This window comes from Nanorana parkeri, unplaced genomic scaffold (assembly GCF_000935625.1).
Source record: "Nanorana parkeri isolate BGI_ZX_2015 unplaced genomic scaffold, ASM93562v1 scaffold1083, whole genome shotgun sequence".
In the NCBI taxonomy this organism is placed as follows: domain Eukaryota; kingdom Metazoa; phylum Chordata; class Amphibia; order Anura; family Dicroglossidae; genus Nanorana; species Nanorana parkeri.
Genome location: NW_017307351.1, coordinates 123497 through 143264, shown reverse-complemented (window position 1 = coordinate 143264; position 19768 = coordinate 123497). Strand labels below are relative to the sequence as shown.

Sequence of the window (19768 nt, the reverse complement as noted above, 5' to 3'; positions counted from 1 at the left end):
GAGCCTAAGTGTGTAATCCCCCATCATACAAAACTGGAAGCATTACCGAACAGTGTTGCATTTATATCAATAAATTAAGACTGTTAACATCAAAACAGCAAGGTTTTCCTCTCGCTAATATATATATAAAATAATCTACATAAACAAGTGACAGAGATCAGAAGACCTCAAATTCTAAATTCTTACATGTAAAAGAAAGGAAGTTAATATAACTTAAATATCATTTGTGTTATGGTTCCCTATCTTGTGCATTTCTATTTTGTGAATAGGGGAATGAAAGGAATTCTCAACTCTATACTGTAACAAACTTACTGAGTAATGGTAACTTATGCATTTTGATATGAGTATTCTGCCCATTAAAAGATACTGTTTCTAATAATTAAAAATGAAGTATGTGATATGGATATAGCAGAGGCCTTGGCATTTAGATCAGATCAGGGATATACATCGAGGATGCGTGAAAGCCTTCTCGTGCCTTCCCAAAGCAGGATAGGATCATATTGAGGGCGGTGTTAACAGTCAGCATAGATTCCCTCTCCGTTTCACCACGCGATGGGTTGACCTCCATCATATCCACTGCAGAAAGTAAGCCTAAACCAGGTAATGGTAAAATGTGTTAGGAAATGCCATAATAAACCAACACAATAATAAAATTAGCTGCTTTGTGAAACCTTACTGTATAAACATAAAGAGTTAAGGGAAATGGACATATTCCCACAGAAAACAGGCAGAATCCAATTGTTCTCTGAAAGTTTGGGATCCCCTGCTGAAATTACGTGTTGTTGACTTTCTAAGCGAAAAGACGTTAACACAACCTCTGCAGGGAACACACATGTGCTGATTGTAATGCACATTTACTGTTTGCCGGCTGAATGGAAAGAACTGTGGCACATGCAACACAATGCAAAACACAATTACCAGTCAATCTTCTCGTAGTGTTTAAAGCTCCAAGTATTTAAAATGACTCATTGGGCCTTAATCTAATTTCGGTAAAGACAGCCTAAAGCTAAACTCCAGGCAAGCCCCTAAATACACAGATGAAATACATCAATTGGAGCTGTATTACCTGCCAAAAGGATTTGTTTTTCTGTCCATCCAGTTTTGAAATGTACACAGTTCTGATACACACCACAGCCCTCTCTGGTAGTGGAGGAGACCTGTTTTTTTTCTCTGCTGAGCTAACACTAACAGGTCTTGGCCCTCTCCCTGTATGTGAGTGGACATTGTAGCAAAAGCAACAGAATGATGAGCACATGTCCCAGTCACTCTATTCTATCCTCCTGTCAGCATGATCCTTGTTAGCACATGAACAATGCAGCACAGCTGACAGGCTCCACCCCTTCCCTTCCATCTCTTAGTCTGAGCTCTGCTATACAGGTACTTCTTGCATTTAACAATTATTATTATTATTTTTATACAGGATTTATATAGTGCTAACAGTTTGCACAGCGCTTTACAATCTGTGAGGTAATCATGTTAACAGTAGTAACAAAACCTGTGGTTATCTAGGTGTGTGATATCTTGGTTAATCCTCAACAAGCCCTATATCAGGCCCCTGCAATATACAGGACCAAGACTTCTGAGAAACCTGGAGCTCATCCCTTTCCCTGCTATTGAACAGTATCAACAGCTACTAGAGTCTTACACAGTGGACCATTGATTGAGAATGAATTCACACAAGCTTCAGGTCTGATAATACTAAAACCAAGAACTAGAGGTTTTGCAAGGAGGAGTGGAAAGAATTTAGAAGCAAGACTTGAAGGACTACTGACTGGAGAGAAGAACATTAGATACAACACATTGGTAGTGTAGTGTGACTGTTAGAGGAATAATCATTTACCTGTATTGTAAAGCTGCTCTGTAATGTACATGCCCTCTCTGTAGGTGAGGCCTCCAGGAACAGGTGTGCCAGTAGCAGGCGCAACACTAGGATCTAGACCATCTATGTCAAAGCTTAAGTGGATGGGTCTTTTCTTCCTTCAAATAATACAAAATATAAAACATCATACATAGGCTTACACAATAGTCATATTCATGGTATTTACAGTGAAGAAAAATACTAATACAGAATCTAGCTTTTCTCTAAGGCAGAATGTTCCTTAGCGTACACCTGTCATAAAAATGATGGGCGTTGCCATTTTTTACCTAACTTCATGAGAATGCTAGTTCCCTGGTTGCCATACTCATGGATTAGTTTCAATGATTTCTAAATAACTGAGAACAAGGAAAGAGATAAGGAATCCTCTGAATTCTCTGACATTCATTTACAGCATGTTTGTTCCAGGTCAGTGACTTAAAAGTGTTAAACCAGAAACAGCAGGAGAGGGCCAGCTATAGCAGTTTCAACACTTCTCATATTCCTAGAGAGGGTTTTTTTCCAGCATGATCTCTTCAAAATCAATGATGGCAACATTATACCAATAAACGTATAACAGATCCAGCAGGACAGGGCCAGCGATAGCAGCTCCAATACTTCTCTAATGACAGGCGGACTTAGTACACCAATAGGTTATCTCTTCGTCAGGTAAACAAATGTATGTCAGTGATCCTGTAATCCACATATTTCTACAGAGGGACTTTTGCTCAGTATAATCTCTTCAAATCAATGATGACAATGATGATATTGTTGAGGCTTATGTAACAACCTCATAGGTATCTAGGTGCTTCGTAAACATTTCAATTTCTAAAGTCAGTCCCCAAATTAAAAAATGACAGTCCTGTAATACTATATATTTGTCTATGGAATAATTGCTAGAGTGTTTAATGTTCATTGTGGGAATTACAGAATATACTAAATTTAAGATAAAGTAATCACAAGAAGCAAAGCTTTCATTCCATTTCATAATGCATGCAGTGTCTGTCATTGGAATTATAACAGGAAGTGAGCTGTATGAAAAGATGTACAGTAATACCTTGGTTTACAAGTAACTTGGTTTGAGAGTGTTTTGCAAGACGAGCAAACATTTCTGAAAAATGTTGCCTTGATATACAAGCGATGTCTTGCAATAAGAGCAAAATGTTTTAGGGAAGCACCACCCGAATAAGGCTGTAGCAGTGCAAGCGATGAGTCTGTTTAACAACAAAGCAATGTCACATTGGATAGATTCCTTGTTAAGGTTTCACTACATGAAAAAGATTCCAATGAGTCAAGAGATAGCAGTGATTCTGTTAGTGATAGTGAAAGTTGTCCTACACAATAATCCTCCTCTCTCTTGTATCCCTCACACCAGCCACGAAGGTATCAGTAATTGGTTTATTTTTATTTTGTACAGTATTATATTACAGTACAGTATTGTAATCATTGTTATATGAATATTTTTGGGTTGTGGAACGAATCATCTGAATTTCCATTATTTCCTATGGGGAAATTCGCTTTGATGTACAAGCGCTTTGAATTACAAGCATGCCTCCAGAACGAATTATGCTCGTAAACCAAGGTATTACTGTATATAGAAGTCAGAAAAAAATCCACTCTGAGATGAGCCAATGGACTTTGAAAACATTTTGTCTAGACAATTTGAGGTGCTCTTTGTTCACACTCATGGGGTTACCATGGGTACTGTAATTGATCACAATGTGGCCTATGCTTGTACTAATCTTACCCTACTTGATGAATATTGTGTTTTAAATGTGTCTTTATTGCCCTGCCTATTGATGCTGCATATCTAATATCTTATGTGACTTTATTTTATCCTGTATTGTATTTTCCTATGAAACTATTGCAAATATTGCAATGGAAAATGTTCTGTCTAGTTCACACAAGCTTTAGTTCTTGGGTGGGTAATACTGAAACCAAGAACTAGTGGTCATAAATATGCAGCTTCAGAACTATATACTGCACGTATTCATGGATTTCAGTATAGAATTATGATGCATGCTCAGATTTTACTATGCTTCGTTTAATCCGTTTTCCATGTTGTACAGGGCACTTCTAGACCTGGGGACAACAACAATACACTGACTTATAAATTGGTGGCTGTATTAGAACACCATAACATAGAATTATGTAAATCTATCACCATTGTTTTCATGTTTTATTTAACCATTAGAATAGGTCATTCCACACATACCTTAGTGATATAAAATTAAATATACTGTGGGCAATACATATCCTCCATCATACCCGCTCCAGAAGGCACAAAGCACTATGCTCCTGATCACTGAATACATCTTTAGGAATAAACATTATACATACATATATATATATATATATATACACACACACACACATACATACTGTACATACTGTATATTTGTCGTTTTTTTGGAGCTAAAAGGTCAAGCTGAAATTTTTGCACACTCACAGCTTAATGAGTCAGAGCACCTCACCACTACCTGCCTGACCATTCAGAGGGGGCTGTTTGGTATTTTAAAACAGAACTACCCCCTCCAATCTTTTACAGCCAGGAAAGGTAACATCTCGGCCTCTATTTGGATTACAGTTGCCACACATGTGATTGGCTATGACTCCAGCCATTTGGGATCTTGAAAGTTCAACTGAGAGCTGAAATAAATACACTGGCAACCTTGACAGTTGCCATGTCTTAAAAGTAACTGTTTTGGGAGAGATTAAATTGGCAGTCACGTTTCGCTTTAAGAAAAGAGATACAGTCTGAAAGTAAACAGCCTTGTACAGTCTGAAAGTAAACAGAAGTGCTGCCTCCTTACCAGTATCTGTCTAGTGGGACTGAGGCATACTAGGGATTTATTTTCCTATTACTTGAAGTGGAAGCTAAGCTATTTTTGTATGTGCTTTGTAAATGCTTGTTCAATGTGAGGTTAGCAAAGGTTAAAAATGTCTATGTGCTCAACGCTTTTAACAGCTAAATCATTTCTGTATTTTTTTTTTTATTTGCTCAGGTCATATGGTTACAAACTTGTAAAGGCTTTAGAAAACCTATAATTATAACACTTTTAAAGCTTTTAGTGTATCCTGCTGCAATTATGTGGCTGAAAAAATAATTATATAGAGTAATTCCTGTTTATTTCAAGTTATAACTCTGAAGTAGACATAAGGTGACATTTTTGTTTCTGTACCCAATACTCTAATGTCCACACTAAAGTCAGTAACTACAAGATGAAACATACCACACTACCATATAAGCAAATGTATGTCTAATCTAGATAAGCATGTTGCAATAGCTGTAACTTTAAAGAAAAACAAAGGCAGAATATTTAGATGTTCCTACATTTTCCGGATACATCAGTTTTAAGAGTAATGTATTACTCTCACCCTATTTGTCACAGCATATCTGTTTTACAAGAGATCACAAGCATCATATTTAATTACATGATAAACCTGATACACCCGAGAGTCATCTAAAACAGTGTGGCTGGACCACATGGGAGATTTTTGACTGTGTCATTAGAATCAGGAATAATGATTACAAGTACTGTATGTACTACTATTTGCGAATCTGCAATCTCTGACATGAGGTTAATTTTGGGGGGTGTAAGGAAAAGAAAAAAGTCTAACAGTCTCTTGGATTCATGGGTAAGGAGGACATGAACTGTGGAACCTGTATCCAAAAATACAAGCAGAGAGCAAATGACCAGTCACCAGTGTTGCCAGTAGAACCCCTGCAATGAAACCTTTTCACATTACTGACTTTCCATGCCTTGATTCTGACTGTGGAAGGAGACATTTTGATAAAAACAGGGCCTTGCTCAGGTCAGATCTAATTATTGGTGGTGTAATGATCAAAAAGCAGCAGCAATGATGGAGCTAGAAGAGAGCTACAGAACGAATAAAGCAGAAGAAGAGAGATGCATGCACTGCAACTCTTCATGTACAGCTTCCTCTCCAGGAGAACAGCAAGCAACACAGTAGTGACATCTTCAGATCTTGTGAGACTTGTAGCCATAGGCACACTGCCTTAGATGATCTTACACTGTTGCTACAGTAAACAAGGCTCAAAGCACAAGCGTGCCTATGAACAAAAAGTGCACTGCTATTTTTTAGGAGAATTCAAGGGAAAGGGTAGATTTGGGGCGCTACACAGACACAATTAACATTTATAGATGTTCCCTAAAAGATAGCAAATCTTCACGTTTTGAGTTCTGTGCTACTTTATTTTTAAGGCCTCAGCTGGTTGCAGATGGTAGATAGTAGTGATGTTTTTAAACAATATGACCACAGTACCTTTTTTTTTATAACAGAGGTGCACACAACATTCAAAAGTCGGTATATAGCAGATACTATGATAATACAGACTGAGAGGCAGGCTGATATACTTTTCCCCCTTAAGATCTTTAAGCTGAGGGTAGCCACTTAGATTTATAGCCACCATATAATTTTCAAATCCTATTAATGTTAACAAGGTTGAGTTATCTAATATATCGAGTTACAGTGGTTTAAGAGTCATATGTGACCTTTAGCTAACTTTTGCTGTTATTTGAGGTGGATTCTTAGAGATTGTTCAGTTCATGTCCATTTAATATTGCACAGTTCTCATGTGCACAATGCAAATATGATTTGAAAATATACAAATAATATAATAATATGTGCTCATATAACCCCAAAAACATCCCGCTATATCAATCAACTTCTAATAACCTAAACAGCTGCTGTGTAAACACTCAAAACTCATTGGGGGTCTTCATAATACTAATTTATATGATTCATTAAAATGTTGGTAAATATTGTTTTGGGTGTTTATCTATACGTACTTTCCAACTAAATATTCAAGAGTTTCTTCCATCACTTTATTTATTGTGAGTCTGTCCACGTCTGACATTGAATAGCTCTTAATCCCAAGAGTCTTCAGAATAAAACTGCAAGAAAAAAATGTATTTGTTGAATATAATGTATATACACATAAAATGAAAATAGATAGGCTGGGGACTTTCATTGTCTGGCTCCTATCCCACTTATATTGTCATTGATAAAATGAGGGAGGGTATTGAAAAAACATCTGGAGAGAAGTGAATCACATTGAGGCCAGTCAGAATTGGGTTTAAGCTACAGAAAGATCTAGGATCAGATTACATGCACCCAGTTTATTCTATGGTTAGCTGTTATTGACAGCACTTTTGTAAAATTCAATATATTGTGTAGAAATTTTTGTTGTTTTTTTGTAATTTTCCTACATGGTTTGTGCATTCTATTTAGGTACACCTGGTATTATAGTAATGCTCACTACTAATAATGCAAGTTAAATTGTGTATTCAGCCATAACCTGTTTAGAGCAAGTCAGTGCTCCCATTATGTATATACCTTTAATACGGCTGGATGGGATTTTTTTGTTTTTATAAAGAACCAAAAGCTCAGGGCTGTACTGTATATAGTATATTAAAAATGTTACGTAGAGAGACAAGATGAACTTATCCTAATAGTGTCTACAATTTAAAAAAAGGTTCACTGTATCATAGTGAATGCAACTCAAAAGAGAAAGCTTCTGAATGGACTTACTGTTCTCCGGGGTCTACGTCTCTCAGTCCAATGTATACTATGTCTTTAGCAGACAGGCATGGCTTCACCCAAGAGAATCCTGGGATATCTGGCACCTAAGAAACAAAATTAATAAGACAAAAAACTTGGTTAAAGTCTTTTACAAAGGTAAACCACAGAATTATAGGACACAATTTAGTAGGAGTGTAAGATAACAAGTACATTACAGAACAGACAGGTGTTAACCCCTCTGATGTCACTGAATACTAAAATGTATCAATGGAGATAGGGTGTTGTTCCTAAGCTAGGCATAAGAAAGGTTTCACCCGAAAAGAATCCAAACTCCAGCGCTACGTGAACTTGCGTCTAAACGTTTCAGTTGAGAAGGGAGAGTGGTTACCATTAGAGGGTGGGGATAGAGTGGCCCTGAGGTACCCCATACCCTGGTGTGTGTTTTAAAATAAACATTATATAAGAAGATATAAAGTGGAAAGAAGGGTGACTTAGAGGGTGGCTAAACTAAAGAGTATGAAAAAGGGATATGGTTAGGGAAAGTAGGCATAAGGAACAAATTCGTTTTTAGAGGTGAACATCTATGATTACTTAATTAGCACATCATTCACATTATAATTATTATTATTGTTATTATGCTTGTAAGCTTAAATTACCAACATTCTTTTCAATCCATGTAAATGTATTTTCCAGTTACAAACAGAACCAGTTTAAGTAAATGATCCCTGCCACAATTGTTTGTTGTCTGTTTGCTTGGATACATTGCAAATAATCAGAAGAGTATTGCACAACGTGGAACCTATATGAAAAGAACTTCAATGGAAAATTGCCCATAGCAACCGATTAGCTATCACCTTTCACCAGCTGGATTTGAAGTGCTGTTAACCTATTATTCCCAATGAAAAGGCAAATAGACCTTATACGTGAGTTGTGGTATGTATCTAATAAAATAGAGCCTGGGTTTCTTTCTAGGAACTGACCCCATTTTGTAGTAGAAATGTTATCACTGCTGTTATCTATTTTTATGTTTAACAGCTAATATGCATGTGATTACGAAGAAAATTAGCAGTGCGTACTGAAAGCCTTGGTTTACCTTGTTTTGTAGCTCTTTTATTAGGAAAGAGACAGGTTGTCCATGTAGATTGCCACTGGGTGATGTCATTGGAGTGTTGATATCTGCATGGGCATCCACCCAAACTACACACAGATCAGGGTGAACCTTAGCGTGACCTGCAATGGTCCCAACTGCCAAGCTGCAACAGCACAAACAAAGAATAAGGGTAAACAAAAAGAATGTCACAACAGATTGACTTGGGACATCTTGTCCGCAGGCTTTTATAATTCTTTCCTTAGAACATTGTGTTACAACTGAAATGTCTCATTAGCACGCAGCATGGGGCAAACCAAACTAATTGAAGGCTTTTCTGAGAAGAAGCTGTAGGGATGGGCCAAAACTATTTAACGCATCTGATTGCTATTTCCACATAGATCAGGGTCTGGTGAACTAGATGCAAACTACATATGAGTATTGTCTCCAAGTTCAGCTACTGTCATCATATCTGTGCCATCCAAATGTTCCATTAAAAGTATAAGTGCAGTTTTTTTTAAACTATTAAATTTGCAGGCATCTCCAGCAATATGCTTTGGTTTACTGTATTCAGGCCCCATTTACACTATCACATTGTAGTAACCTTCATTTCTCTTACTGCAACAGTGTCATTTTAGAATCATACCCTAGAGCAGCACAATGCACTTCTGTTGCAGCAGACCACAACACACAGATGTGAAAACAGGTTGGGACTTGGGGTTAAAGGATTTTATTTGCAGATTTCTTTTAAATATAATCACCTGTGATCTCCACCAATCGTCAAGCAAACTCTTCCACTTTTCTTGACTTCTGAAACAGCATTAGCAACTGTTTCTGTAGCTTGCCCAACTGTGCGTGGATTCTTCACATTCTGGAAAGGTTCGTCATGGGGCAGCTCAGGAAAAGGCAGATCACTGTAATCTTTCACATCATATTCTGCAAAAAAGTAAATAATAACCTTGTAATTTAGAATGTATTGCACAACTAAAATAATCAGTAAAATATGGAACATTGTGGTGTCAACACCTAGTATTTCTTGTATAGGTTTAAAGGTCAACTTCACTTTTAATCCTTTCACCCGTTTGAGTGGCAACCACAAAAAATTTACTTTCAGCCCTGCTCCTGACTTCTTCACTGTGTTGCCCTGCCTGATACCACACATCCTTTGCAGAAAGGGGCCTTGTCCATGCCAAGCAACTACTGCACATGCATGCCGCTTTTCCCATTCATTCCTATAGCTGTAGGCAAAGTCCTCTGGATGGCTGGGGTCCTGCAGGGGTATGAAGGCTGGGGTCCTCCAGGGGTATAGACCAGCCATAGAAATCCTGCTACTAAAATTGCTAACTTTTTTACCCTGTGATAAAAAACGACCTGCTTCCCTCTGCAATGGACTTCCTCCCTCTTTGCTGCCAGACTATTTGCCAAATACCTGCCAGCCTCTTAGTCATCCTGCACATTGTTGTATTTGTAAGCAAAAATATATATACAGTATATATAATATATATCTATATATATACACACTGTATATACACTGTATATACAGTATAATGTAAATTTGTGTTATTTTTCATTCCTGTCATTGCTTTCACTTTGCGCTCTAGTAACTGTTGCTAGTGCTACCATACTTTACCACCCCAAAAAAAATAATTTCCAGCCTGGGTGGGGGCTTCACTAAACAGTCCCCCAAATGTAGACTGGCTTTAATTACAAAATAAAAATAAATCTGTCTTGCAGTGTCCCGTTAGTGGCAAATGCAAGCCTGCACTCACAATATTTTTTACTTTTTTTCTTCATAGTAATTTATTTTTCCAATGCATGATTCTAAGTCCAGAAAAGTGCAAAATGTTGGTTAATGAAAACAACCACGGCCAGCATACCAATTCCCAGGGGGGAAAAAACAAAACATTCACACCTCATGACACCTCAAGTTGTTGATTTGGGGATTGGCATAGTGAATATCTGGTGGAAAGTCAATTTTAGGTCCAATGTATTTGAACTGGAGGCAGAGAGAAGGTTGATTGTTTTCACCTATCACACTTCTTGAAAGTAGAAATTTACAGGTTCCAAACATTTAATAGTAGATTAACAGAACTTCTTTCAGTTTTTGGATGGGTAGTAAATAAAATAAAAGTAGTTATACATTTAGGATATGGAGTTTTAGCATATGATGCATGCTTCCACCTTAAGAAACATAGCTACATTTTTGTATGGGGTAGCATGTTTTATCTGATGTAATGTTTACCTATATGTGCAAACACATATTTTTCCATCTAAGGTGAAATTTGATAAGCCTGAACAGAAAATGTATTTAATATTCCAGAAACAGTAACCTACCTGATAAGCGATGCAAGTGATCAAAGACGACTGCAAACAATTTACAAGTGTTGGCAGCTTTTCCCTGCATTTTCACCTACTGCGATTAGCAATAATGCAATGAGGCTCATTTACTTACTTTATTGTGTGAACATTGTCGATTCCTTTAGTAAGGCAGACTCAACAGCAAAAGCCACTAGCTAGTATGTTAAAGACAGCAAATTTTGTATATTTGTACTAATCATATTGCTCTTTTTCAAATATCATGGAGATTAGGAATTTATGTTTTCAATAAAACATGTTCACAGTCACGTAAAGCTATATGTGTCATAGAAATCTTGAAACTTGGGAACTTTCACAATAATCAAGCCAAAAAGGAAAAGGATTACTACATGCCCGTTCCAACAATAAAAGTGTCATAGGTTTATATCAGTGAATCACTATTGCCTATTACAGGCAGTGAGCTAAAGCTGACAGTTTTGCCAACCGGTAGGAGACGTAGGTTCTAATACGTAGTTTCAAAGAACAGTAATGCAATAGTTGTGACTAATATCGGTCAGAGCAAAACACAAAATATTGTGTACATTGTGGTTAAAACCTGCGTTACAAGATGTGACCAGAACTGAAAGTGTGTAGGCAGCCTTAACAAACTGACCTCATACAGATTTTTATATATGATTTGTAAGGTCAGCAACATTGACTCAAAACTGTGCAATTTAATACATTTAGGGTAGTTTTAAGGTTATGAAACTTCAACAACTTCCAGTAATATCCAGTATTAGTGTTAAACAGCATTAACTTTAGGTCATACACATGAACTGAATCTTACTTGGAAGTCAATCAATAAAGCCACAGCCACACATCAAAAAAAAAAATAGTATATTACAGCTTACCAATCCTTAGATATGGCAGCTGCATTAGTTTTCTTTTTCCTCTATTTTTACCTTGTGATCCTGGCAAGAATACACCTCCTGTCTTAGGGTGGCAATGCACCCTCACTGTATCTGTGTAGGAGCAGCATTGTCACCTTAGGGGGCTACCCTCCTTTAGATGGTGTTTATATAGCACTGCCAATTTATGCAGCACCTTTACACAGAGCACACTCACATCAGTCCCTGCCCTCAAGCCGCTTACAATATAAAGTCCCTATCTAACATGTGTACATGCAAGCACAATTTCAGAGAAGAGCCAATTAACCTGCCAGCATGTCTTTGGAGTGTGGGAGGAAACCGGAGTACCTGGAGTAAACCCATGCAAGCACAGGGAGAACATGCAAAATCCTTGCAGATAGTGTCCTGACCGGGATATGACCCAGGGACCCTGAGTGCTAAGGAATGGTTAGTTGCAATTTATTAAATCTTTGTTCTTGGGTTTATATACTTTAAGCCAGCCTTTTTCAACATTTGTATCACAATGGAACCCCTAAAATAATATTCAGGTCTCCGAGAACCCTTGCCAATAATTATTTCATATAGTTAGACCATACAGTACATTAGTGCAATCAGTCACTTGTAGATATAATAACTAAAAGAATAAGGAATTTGATGTACTCCTCTCTCTATACGAGAAAATAAATAAAACATTAAAATCATATAAAAATGACCAGACAAGAAACTTTAATTTTACATTGGTGGTCAGTAAAGAAATATGCATTTACATTCATAGTCAGAGTAGTGTCACCTTACTTTGGTGGTCGTTGGGAGAAGAAACCCTTTCTATTTTGCTGGTTGTTGGGAGAACCCCTTATTGTGTTGGTGATTATTGGGAGAAGAGCACCTTCTTATTTTGATGGCCATCGGAAGAAGAAACCCTTCTTATTTTGGTTGATGATGGGAGAAGAACCCCTTCTTATTTTGGTGGTCATTATGAGATGAACCCCTTCTTATTTTGGTGGTCATTGGAGGAAGACCCTCTTCTTGTTTTGGTGGTCATTGGAAGAACTACTTCTTGTTTTGGTGGTCATTGGGAGAAGAACCCCTTCATTTTTTGGTGATTATTGGGACAAGAACCCCTTCTTAATTTGGTGGTCATTTGGAGAAGAATCCCTTCTTATTTTGGTGATTATTGGGAGAAGAACCCCTTCTTAATTTGGTGATCATTGAGAAAAGAGCTCTCTTACAGACAGCTAAAAATATCATTAGTGTCAGTGATTACTTACCTGAGAGAAGAGAGGAGAGACTCTACTGGTCCCATGCTGCTGGCTCTGCCAAGTGACTTACAGGGGGCAACAATGTTGGCACCTAAAGGCAGGAAATCAATTTTCCACTGCTGATTGCTCAAGGAACTGCTCAATCTCTGGAGGAACCCTACGTTTCTACACAAACTCTGGTTGAGAAAGGCTGCTTTAAAAAGATATAATAAGAATACTGAAGACCTCCCGTGTGTGTTTGTGTGTGTATACCACATGCAGCAAAATTAAAATTGGTAAGCAGCTCAACCAGTTAATATAGCAAGGGAATTGCATAGGGTGACTCAAAATTCCCCAGCTCTTAGCTCATTAGCCCCTTGCCTGGAAAAAAAATATTTGTCAAAACAATTATCTATACAATGATATGTAAAAAGGCGGCTTGTGTACATAATAGAAATGAGCTGTTTGCATCTGCAAGTTTTAGCCATATATAGTTTAACATTTTAAATGAAACACAAAAAGAGAGAAAACACAGATTGTTTTTTTAAATATTGTCAATATCTTACCAAGTTCTTCCAATTTTTCAATTAAACCTGCTCTTCTTATGTAAATTGGGCCTTCTTCTACACCACCTCTGGACTGTTGAAGAAAAATAGATGTTTTAAAATAATGATAACATTATATTCATCAAACATGTATGATTGACCTTTATAATTACATATTTCTTCACCACAATAATATTCAGGCTTTATTTTGTTAAATAATAACTTATGCATATTACTAAATTTAAAAAACATGCATATCCTATTATGAAAGCACATTGCCATGGTAGAAAGTACAGAAGAGGTAGAGTGATTTGCTAACAGATGTGGCACCTGATAAAGTAAAGATGGCTATACGCACTGCAAATTTCATCATGTTCTTAAAAAACCAGCCAAAATTTGCACAGTGGATGCTCCTGTCAGCACCCTTTTTCCCGGAATCGCTCAATTAGCTGATCGAAGGAGCAGGTTGGAAAATTCTCAGCCGTTTGGAGCTTGCAGCTGATTGGCTGGCTGCTGCTGTCAGATTACAATGGAAACAGCGGGTGATTCTTCAAGACAGAGGAATCTGTTATATTTTCTTTGTTCAGCCTGCAGGTTGAATAAAGAAAATAGAACCTTGTATACCCAGCATTAGTATGGCATCCAGGGGTTATGTAATGTTGGGCATTAGGCTCAGATTAAGGTTAAGGTTACGGTCAGGGGTCAAATTAAGTGTTAGGCATAAGGTAAGGGTTTTAGGAATATTTTCAAGTTAAGTTTATGATAGGTTACCTATTAAGGTTTGGTGTTAGGGTTTAGTTAATTATAAGTCTGTAGTGTTTAAGTATTAGGGTTCAGGTAAGGGTCTGGCTAACCAATATGTTTGAGGTTATGTTTAAGGCCAGAGATGTTTTGGTACACAGTTTATTTTTTTACGTGTTTTATAGGCTGCAAGCCCTGCAATGAGAACTACTGCACAGGGAAATTAAATGCACCAAAGTTTTTTTGGATTACAGTTTATCTGTGTATAGGATCACAGCTAAAGAAGGATTTGAATACATATATATACTATATATATGTGTATATATATAGTATATATATGTATTCAAATCCTTCTTCACCTGTGATCCTACAGGTGAAACTCGAATAATTAGAATATTGTGCAAAAGTAATTGCAGTAAGTGCTGCAAAAGGGGCCCAAACCAAGTACTGAGTACATATGCATGCTTGTACTTTTCAGAGGTCCGATATTGTTCTATGTACAATCCTTGTTTTATTGATTGCATGTAATATTCTAATTTTCTGAGATTGTGGATTTGGGGTTCTTGGGGTTTTCATGAGCTGTAAGCCATAATCATCACAATTATGACAAATCACGGCTTGAATTATCTTGCTTTGCATGTAATGAGTCTATCTCATATATTAGTTTCACCTTTTAAGTTGCATTAGTGAAATAAATGAACTTTGCACGATATTCTAATTATTCAAGTTTCACCTGTATACTTGTTTTATAGGAGATTTCAATTTGGGCTATTAAAATGGCTATTATTGCCTTATTGGCTTACTCCAACCATTTTCTTTTCTGTTTACTGCACTGTACTGCAGTGCATTGGTGGCACAAGGAAGCACACAATGGTGTACTCATCCCTTATATCTGTCTAGTTTTATGCATTATTTAATAATAATTAATTAGGAAACAAGTAGATATTGATTATCACTACAGTTATTTACCTACATTTTGTGTATCTTTTCACAGTTCACAGATGCATATTTCGGATGAGGGGTTTATTTATCAGTGAGATACAAATATACTTCCCTACTGTCGTTAATTTTTCTTTGAAGGGGCAATTGATAGCAATGTTAATTTTTAAAGCAATTTCCGATTCAGTTTTAGTCTTAGGTTTTTTGACTAAAATGCCGGTTAGTTTTAGTCATATTTTAGTCATCTTAAGGTTCTTAGTTTTAGTCTAGTTTTAGTCAACTAAATATCATAAGATTTTAGTCGACTAAATCTACATTAATTTTAGTCTACTAAAATCTAGTGGGTTTAGGTAGAGCAATTTAAGAATTTCTCTAAATTTCCAATCTCATTATATACTCCTGGAGTAAACATCTGTTAACCTGTTAATACTTACGGTATTAAGGTTTGAACATGCAATACAGACACCAATTTAACTGTTGTGATATATAACATGTCTTTATTTATCTTAAAATTAGATTAAACCAAGTCTTATAAAGAAACCATAATATTGAGTATTTTCAACAAAGAACCAGTAATTAGATATGAATTGATTATAACAACTTGCATGTGACATTCTTCATTATTTCAAGCAGAAGTGAAACTCTAAAATATTACAATGAAAAACTATATTGGCTGTAATGCCGTAGCACATATTACCTATTATCCATCCATTTAGTATGCAACTGGAACTGAAAGTCCAAAGAGATTAGTTCTGATTGGATCTCTTCTCAAATCGTCTCTCCCTAACATTTTAGCCTAGTTTTAGTTAGTCGACAAAAAAGTCATTATATTTTTGTTATAATTTTAGTCATCATAAGTTAGTTTTTATTTCGTTTTAGTCACTGAAAAGGTGTTGCTGACGGAAACTGTGACGAAAATTAATAGCCGAGGAAATTAACACTGATTGAGAGGTAATTATTTTTCTTTTTTAAGATTAATTAGTATTATTTTACTGAACTTGGAATGTCCTTCTGACTTCTAGTCCCCCTTGTGGCCACACAAGAAAACATTATCAAAAACACTTTTAAAAATCATAGGTATCTAATTTTTAAGAAGTATAAAAACAAAAAATTCCCAGCCCTTCCATGTGCACCTTGCTTTAAAGCTAGTTGTGAATTCAAGAGTGCATTGGCAGTTTGTTTCACTTGTCATTTTTAAGACTCAAAACGGGAACATCCCTGTGATTAAGCAATAATTAAGTTAAAAAAAACTGCTCATAATTGCATGTATATAGTGTTTCTGTTTTTTGTGTGTCATAGGCTGAGTTTTAAAAGCAAAGCGAACAATTATGGCATATTTGCAACTAGCTGCCTCCTAATGACTAGTGTTACAATCTCTCTTTTGAAAGCCAGAATTATTTAGCTGTATCTACCATGACTAGTTTCAGCCAGCGTGTATGCTTCCAGTGATGACAACAGTCAAGGTTTCAGACATGCCTTTGGGCAAAGTGAGCTTTATCAACACATAACTGATGCATGACACATTGGGGTTGATTTACTAACCTTTTAAGCACACCACGAACGTGTATACACCTCTGTAGTGTGTTCCCTCCCAGCATGATCTATGGGAGGAATCGAAACACCTTTGTAGTGTGTACACACCCAGCAGGTGTGTTGTTCAAAGCCCTGCAATGAATTGCAAGGTAATGTGGTGTAAATTAGCTCTATGTTATGTTGCTTGTGTTGATGAATGCAGGAATGTAAATGCATGAGCTAACCATTTTTGTCTAAACTGTGAAGCAGCATTATATATGCATCATGTGCATGATTTTTCCATATATGGCATTAGTGGAAATATGCTTTTAGAGACTTTTTGGTTGATAAATACGTTTTGCTGTGTGAAAATCACACACACCTGGTGTGTGTGTGTGTTTAGGTTAGTAAATCAACCCCATTGTGTCAGAATGATTTGTGACATGTGCTATCATTAAAAAATACCGTGAAAGGGCTGCAGGTATTACTGATGAACTTTATCTATCTCATAAGAATATTATTAAGCTAATATTTATAACATTTTCACTGTAGAACTTCTATACAGTTGGATCAGGGAGAGTAGAGTTGCTGCTAATAAAAAATCAATTAGTCATTTACATTTTCTCACTTTAAAGGGAAAGTAAACTCAGGAGTTAAACCTTAAAATGCATTCAAGTACCTTAACTATAAATAAAAATGTATCTTGTCTGTGTATTACTCAGCTGTAAATCCTCAAATTATCTCTAAACTGGTGCTGACACTGTGCTTCCTTCTGGAGGGTGGCTACTTTTGTTCCCCATGGTCCCTGTATGTGCTGTAAAGTAGCCACCGCCCCAAGCTCACTCCTGTGATGGACTACAATCTCATGTTTAGTTACTTATTTGTATTAAAATTATGGTCTATCACGGGAGTGAGCTTGGAGTGTTGGCTACTTTACAACACACACAGGGACCATAGTGAACCAAAGTACCACCCTCCAGAATGAAGGACAGTATCAGCATAGATTCAGAGATGATTTGAGGATCTACTGCCGAGGGATACACAAATAAGATACATTTGTGTTAACAGTTAAGGTACTTGAATACATTTTAAGATTTAACTCCTGGGTTTAGTGTCATTCTTTGTATAGACCACTTTAGATTTAACAAAACTATGTAATATGACAAACTACCTAATCTATCCAATCAGGCAAGCCTTGTACTACATAGTTATTTGTTGCTACAGAATTATATTGTACAGCCATGCTGTAATGTGGGTGGTGAGCATTGCACTAGAAATGTTACAACTTAAATCTGATTAGTTAATGCTGGACATACCCTTACCTTTCCTCTGATGTGTAAAGTCAAAGCAAACCTATTCAAACCTGGGCAATGTAAAATGTGCAATAGAAACAGGTATCTTTAGTATCTGAAATCTCACATAAAAAGGATCAGTAGATCCATAATTATAGGCAGATGAACTGCATTAAAAGGCAGATGGGAAAATCTTTGCCTCCATCCACCTTGCCTCCAATGCCTCTCCATTGGCCCTTTTTTATGACGGGCATCTTTTATATTCAACAGGGAGACTCACCTGGTGGGAAACAGCAGTACCAGTTTTCATCTGTCTATAGCTGTGGATCTACTGATGGTTTTGAAGTGTAGTTTTAGCTGAAGGCAAACTTCTGATTTTTTATAATAATATGATCAGTGTGAACTGACCATCTTTATGACAGATTTTCTTTAAACCTATGTATCCTTTCCTTGCTAATACAATACAGATAGGGAGGCATGTAATTCAGCTTTAAAGATGCTACAACAAAAATCCTGCAAACAACTTAGGAACTATAAACAAAAGAAAAGCATTACCAAGAAAACAAAACTTTTCATATGGCTATATTAAAGTTCCTAAGGAAAAAAGTGTGTGTATATATATATATATATAAAAAAAAATCAGCCAGAAAAGCAATCTGTTTCAGCGTTTCAGTTAATTAGTAATATGTGTGTGACTTCTGTTTCAGATATGGTCCGTCGTAGCATAGATCACAAGCAGTGAAAAGTCATTGTGGGAAATATCTCACCTGCCCCTTTGAAAAGGGTGCTCCAATAACTCCCACTGATCTCTTAGTCCTTCCACTCATTGTGCCTGTCTGTTCTTGTGTGTGGGTCTGCTTGCTAATATTCTCCTTTTGTACCTTTCTCCTTTCCCTTACGGTGAGGTAAAGAGGTGTAACATCTCCACCCAGGAACAAAAGTTATGCAATGTATTTCATTTGAAAAGCATCTGCTGAGCAATCCTGTATTTGCCTGGTGATGTAGTTGTGAAAAAAACTGGCTGTTACTGGACCATATGTACATACAAATGTGTCATACTAGAAATGATAAACTGAAAGAAAAGTTTACAGAAGCAAAATGGTTAGCAAGGTTAATAAGTTGAATTGCCTATTTAGCATTAATTTTATTATTCACAATAAAATTACTAATTTATAACAGAGAAAACAAGGAGATATTACTTCCCCAAAATGTCAAGCAGTCTGAATGACAGTTGCTGTATGTATCTCTTGCTGTTTGTGTTATCTATTATTTGTTTGACATGCGTGCTTCATTTGCTACCATCATGATACTGTATATATGACATATTTTATAAAATGTTATCAATTTTATTGGTGTGCTTATTATTTATGCTTTAATTAAGCTTAGTGTAAATGGATATAGCTATTGGGATTAGCATACTATGTAGCTGCTTGTTGAGATTCTGTTGGTGTTCTGTTGCCAATTTCCACTATTTGATATAATATATACTTGTGTAAAGGTATATTGATAGAACTGTAGCATTGGTACATGTTTTATTATACCATTTTTATGCTTGACAATTATAACAATTTGTTTTAGCGTCAGTTCGAAACACACACCCTTGGATCAACTGTTTGGAACCCTCAATTTACTGCCTGGTTTAGACACTCGATCTTTCCAGCCGAAAAGCACGTTCGGCTGAAACAAAGGGAAGAAACTGTTTGCCTCAGCCGATGCAAGATCTGGATCAGCCATAACAGTGAGCATGAAAACAAATGGGCAGAGGAGTGGTGACGTTACCACTGGCTCCGCCCATCTGTTTTTATTCGG

The 19768-nt window shown here is 36.6% G+C and overlaps 1 protein-coding gene across 2 annotated transcripts; it reads right to left on the bottom strand.

Annotated features, from left to right (window-relative positions):
• On the bottom strand, positions 1 to 18839 carry ARG1 (arginase 1). Of its 2 annotated transcripts, none has more exons than XM_018567683.1 (8): positions 18727 to 18837; positions 13497 to 13569; positions 9251 to 9425; positions 8496 to 8655; positions 7412 to 7506; positions 6670 to 6774; positions 1841 to 1977; positions 1 to 591 (listed from the first exon to the last, which is right to left on the bottom strand). In XM_018567683.1, the coding sequence occupies exons 1-8, from the start codon at positions 18784 to 18786 to the stop codon at positions 425 to 427; spliced, it is 972 nt and encodes a 323-aa protein (XP_018423185.1). In that variant the 5' UTR covers positions 18787 to 18837; the 3' UTR covers positions 1 to 424. The 2 variants fall into 2 exon arrangements, with proteins under 2 accessions (XP_018423185.1, XP_018423184.1); XM_018567682.1 differs by having other exon boundaries at positions 8 to 591; positions 9251 to 9473; positions 18727 to 18839.
• Between the last annotated feature and the right edge of the window lie 929 nt (positions 18840 to 19768).

What these genes read in the sequence shown, in the direction of transcription:
- ARG1 (XM_018567682.1), bottom strand. Translation starts at nt 18,786, where the DNA reads ATGAGTGGAAGGACTAAGAGATCAGTGGGAGTTATTGGAGCACCCTTT. An exon ending in CTTGAATATTTAGTTGGAAA is followed by an intron (nt 1,978 to 6,669) that starts GTACGTATAGAT and finishes TATTATTTGAAG; the next exon opens with GAAGAAAAGACCCATCCACT. An exon ending in AGAGCAGCTTTACAATACAG is followed by an intron (nt 592 to 1,840) that starts GTAAATGATTAT and finishes TACCTGGTTTAG; the next exon opens with GCTTACTTTCTGCAGTGGAT.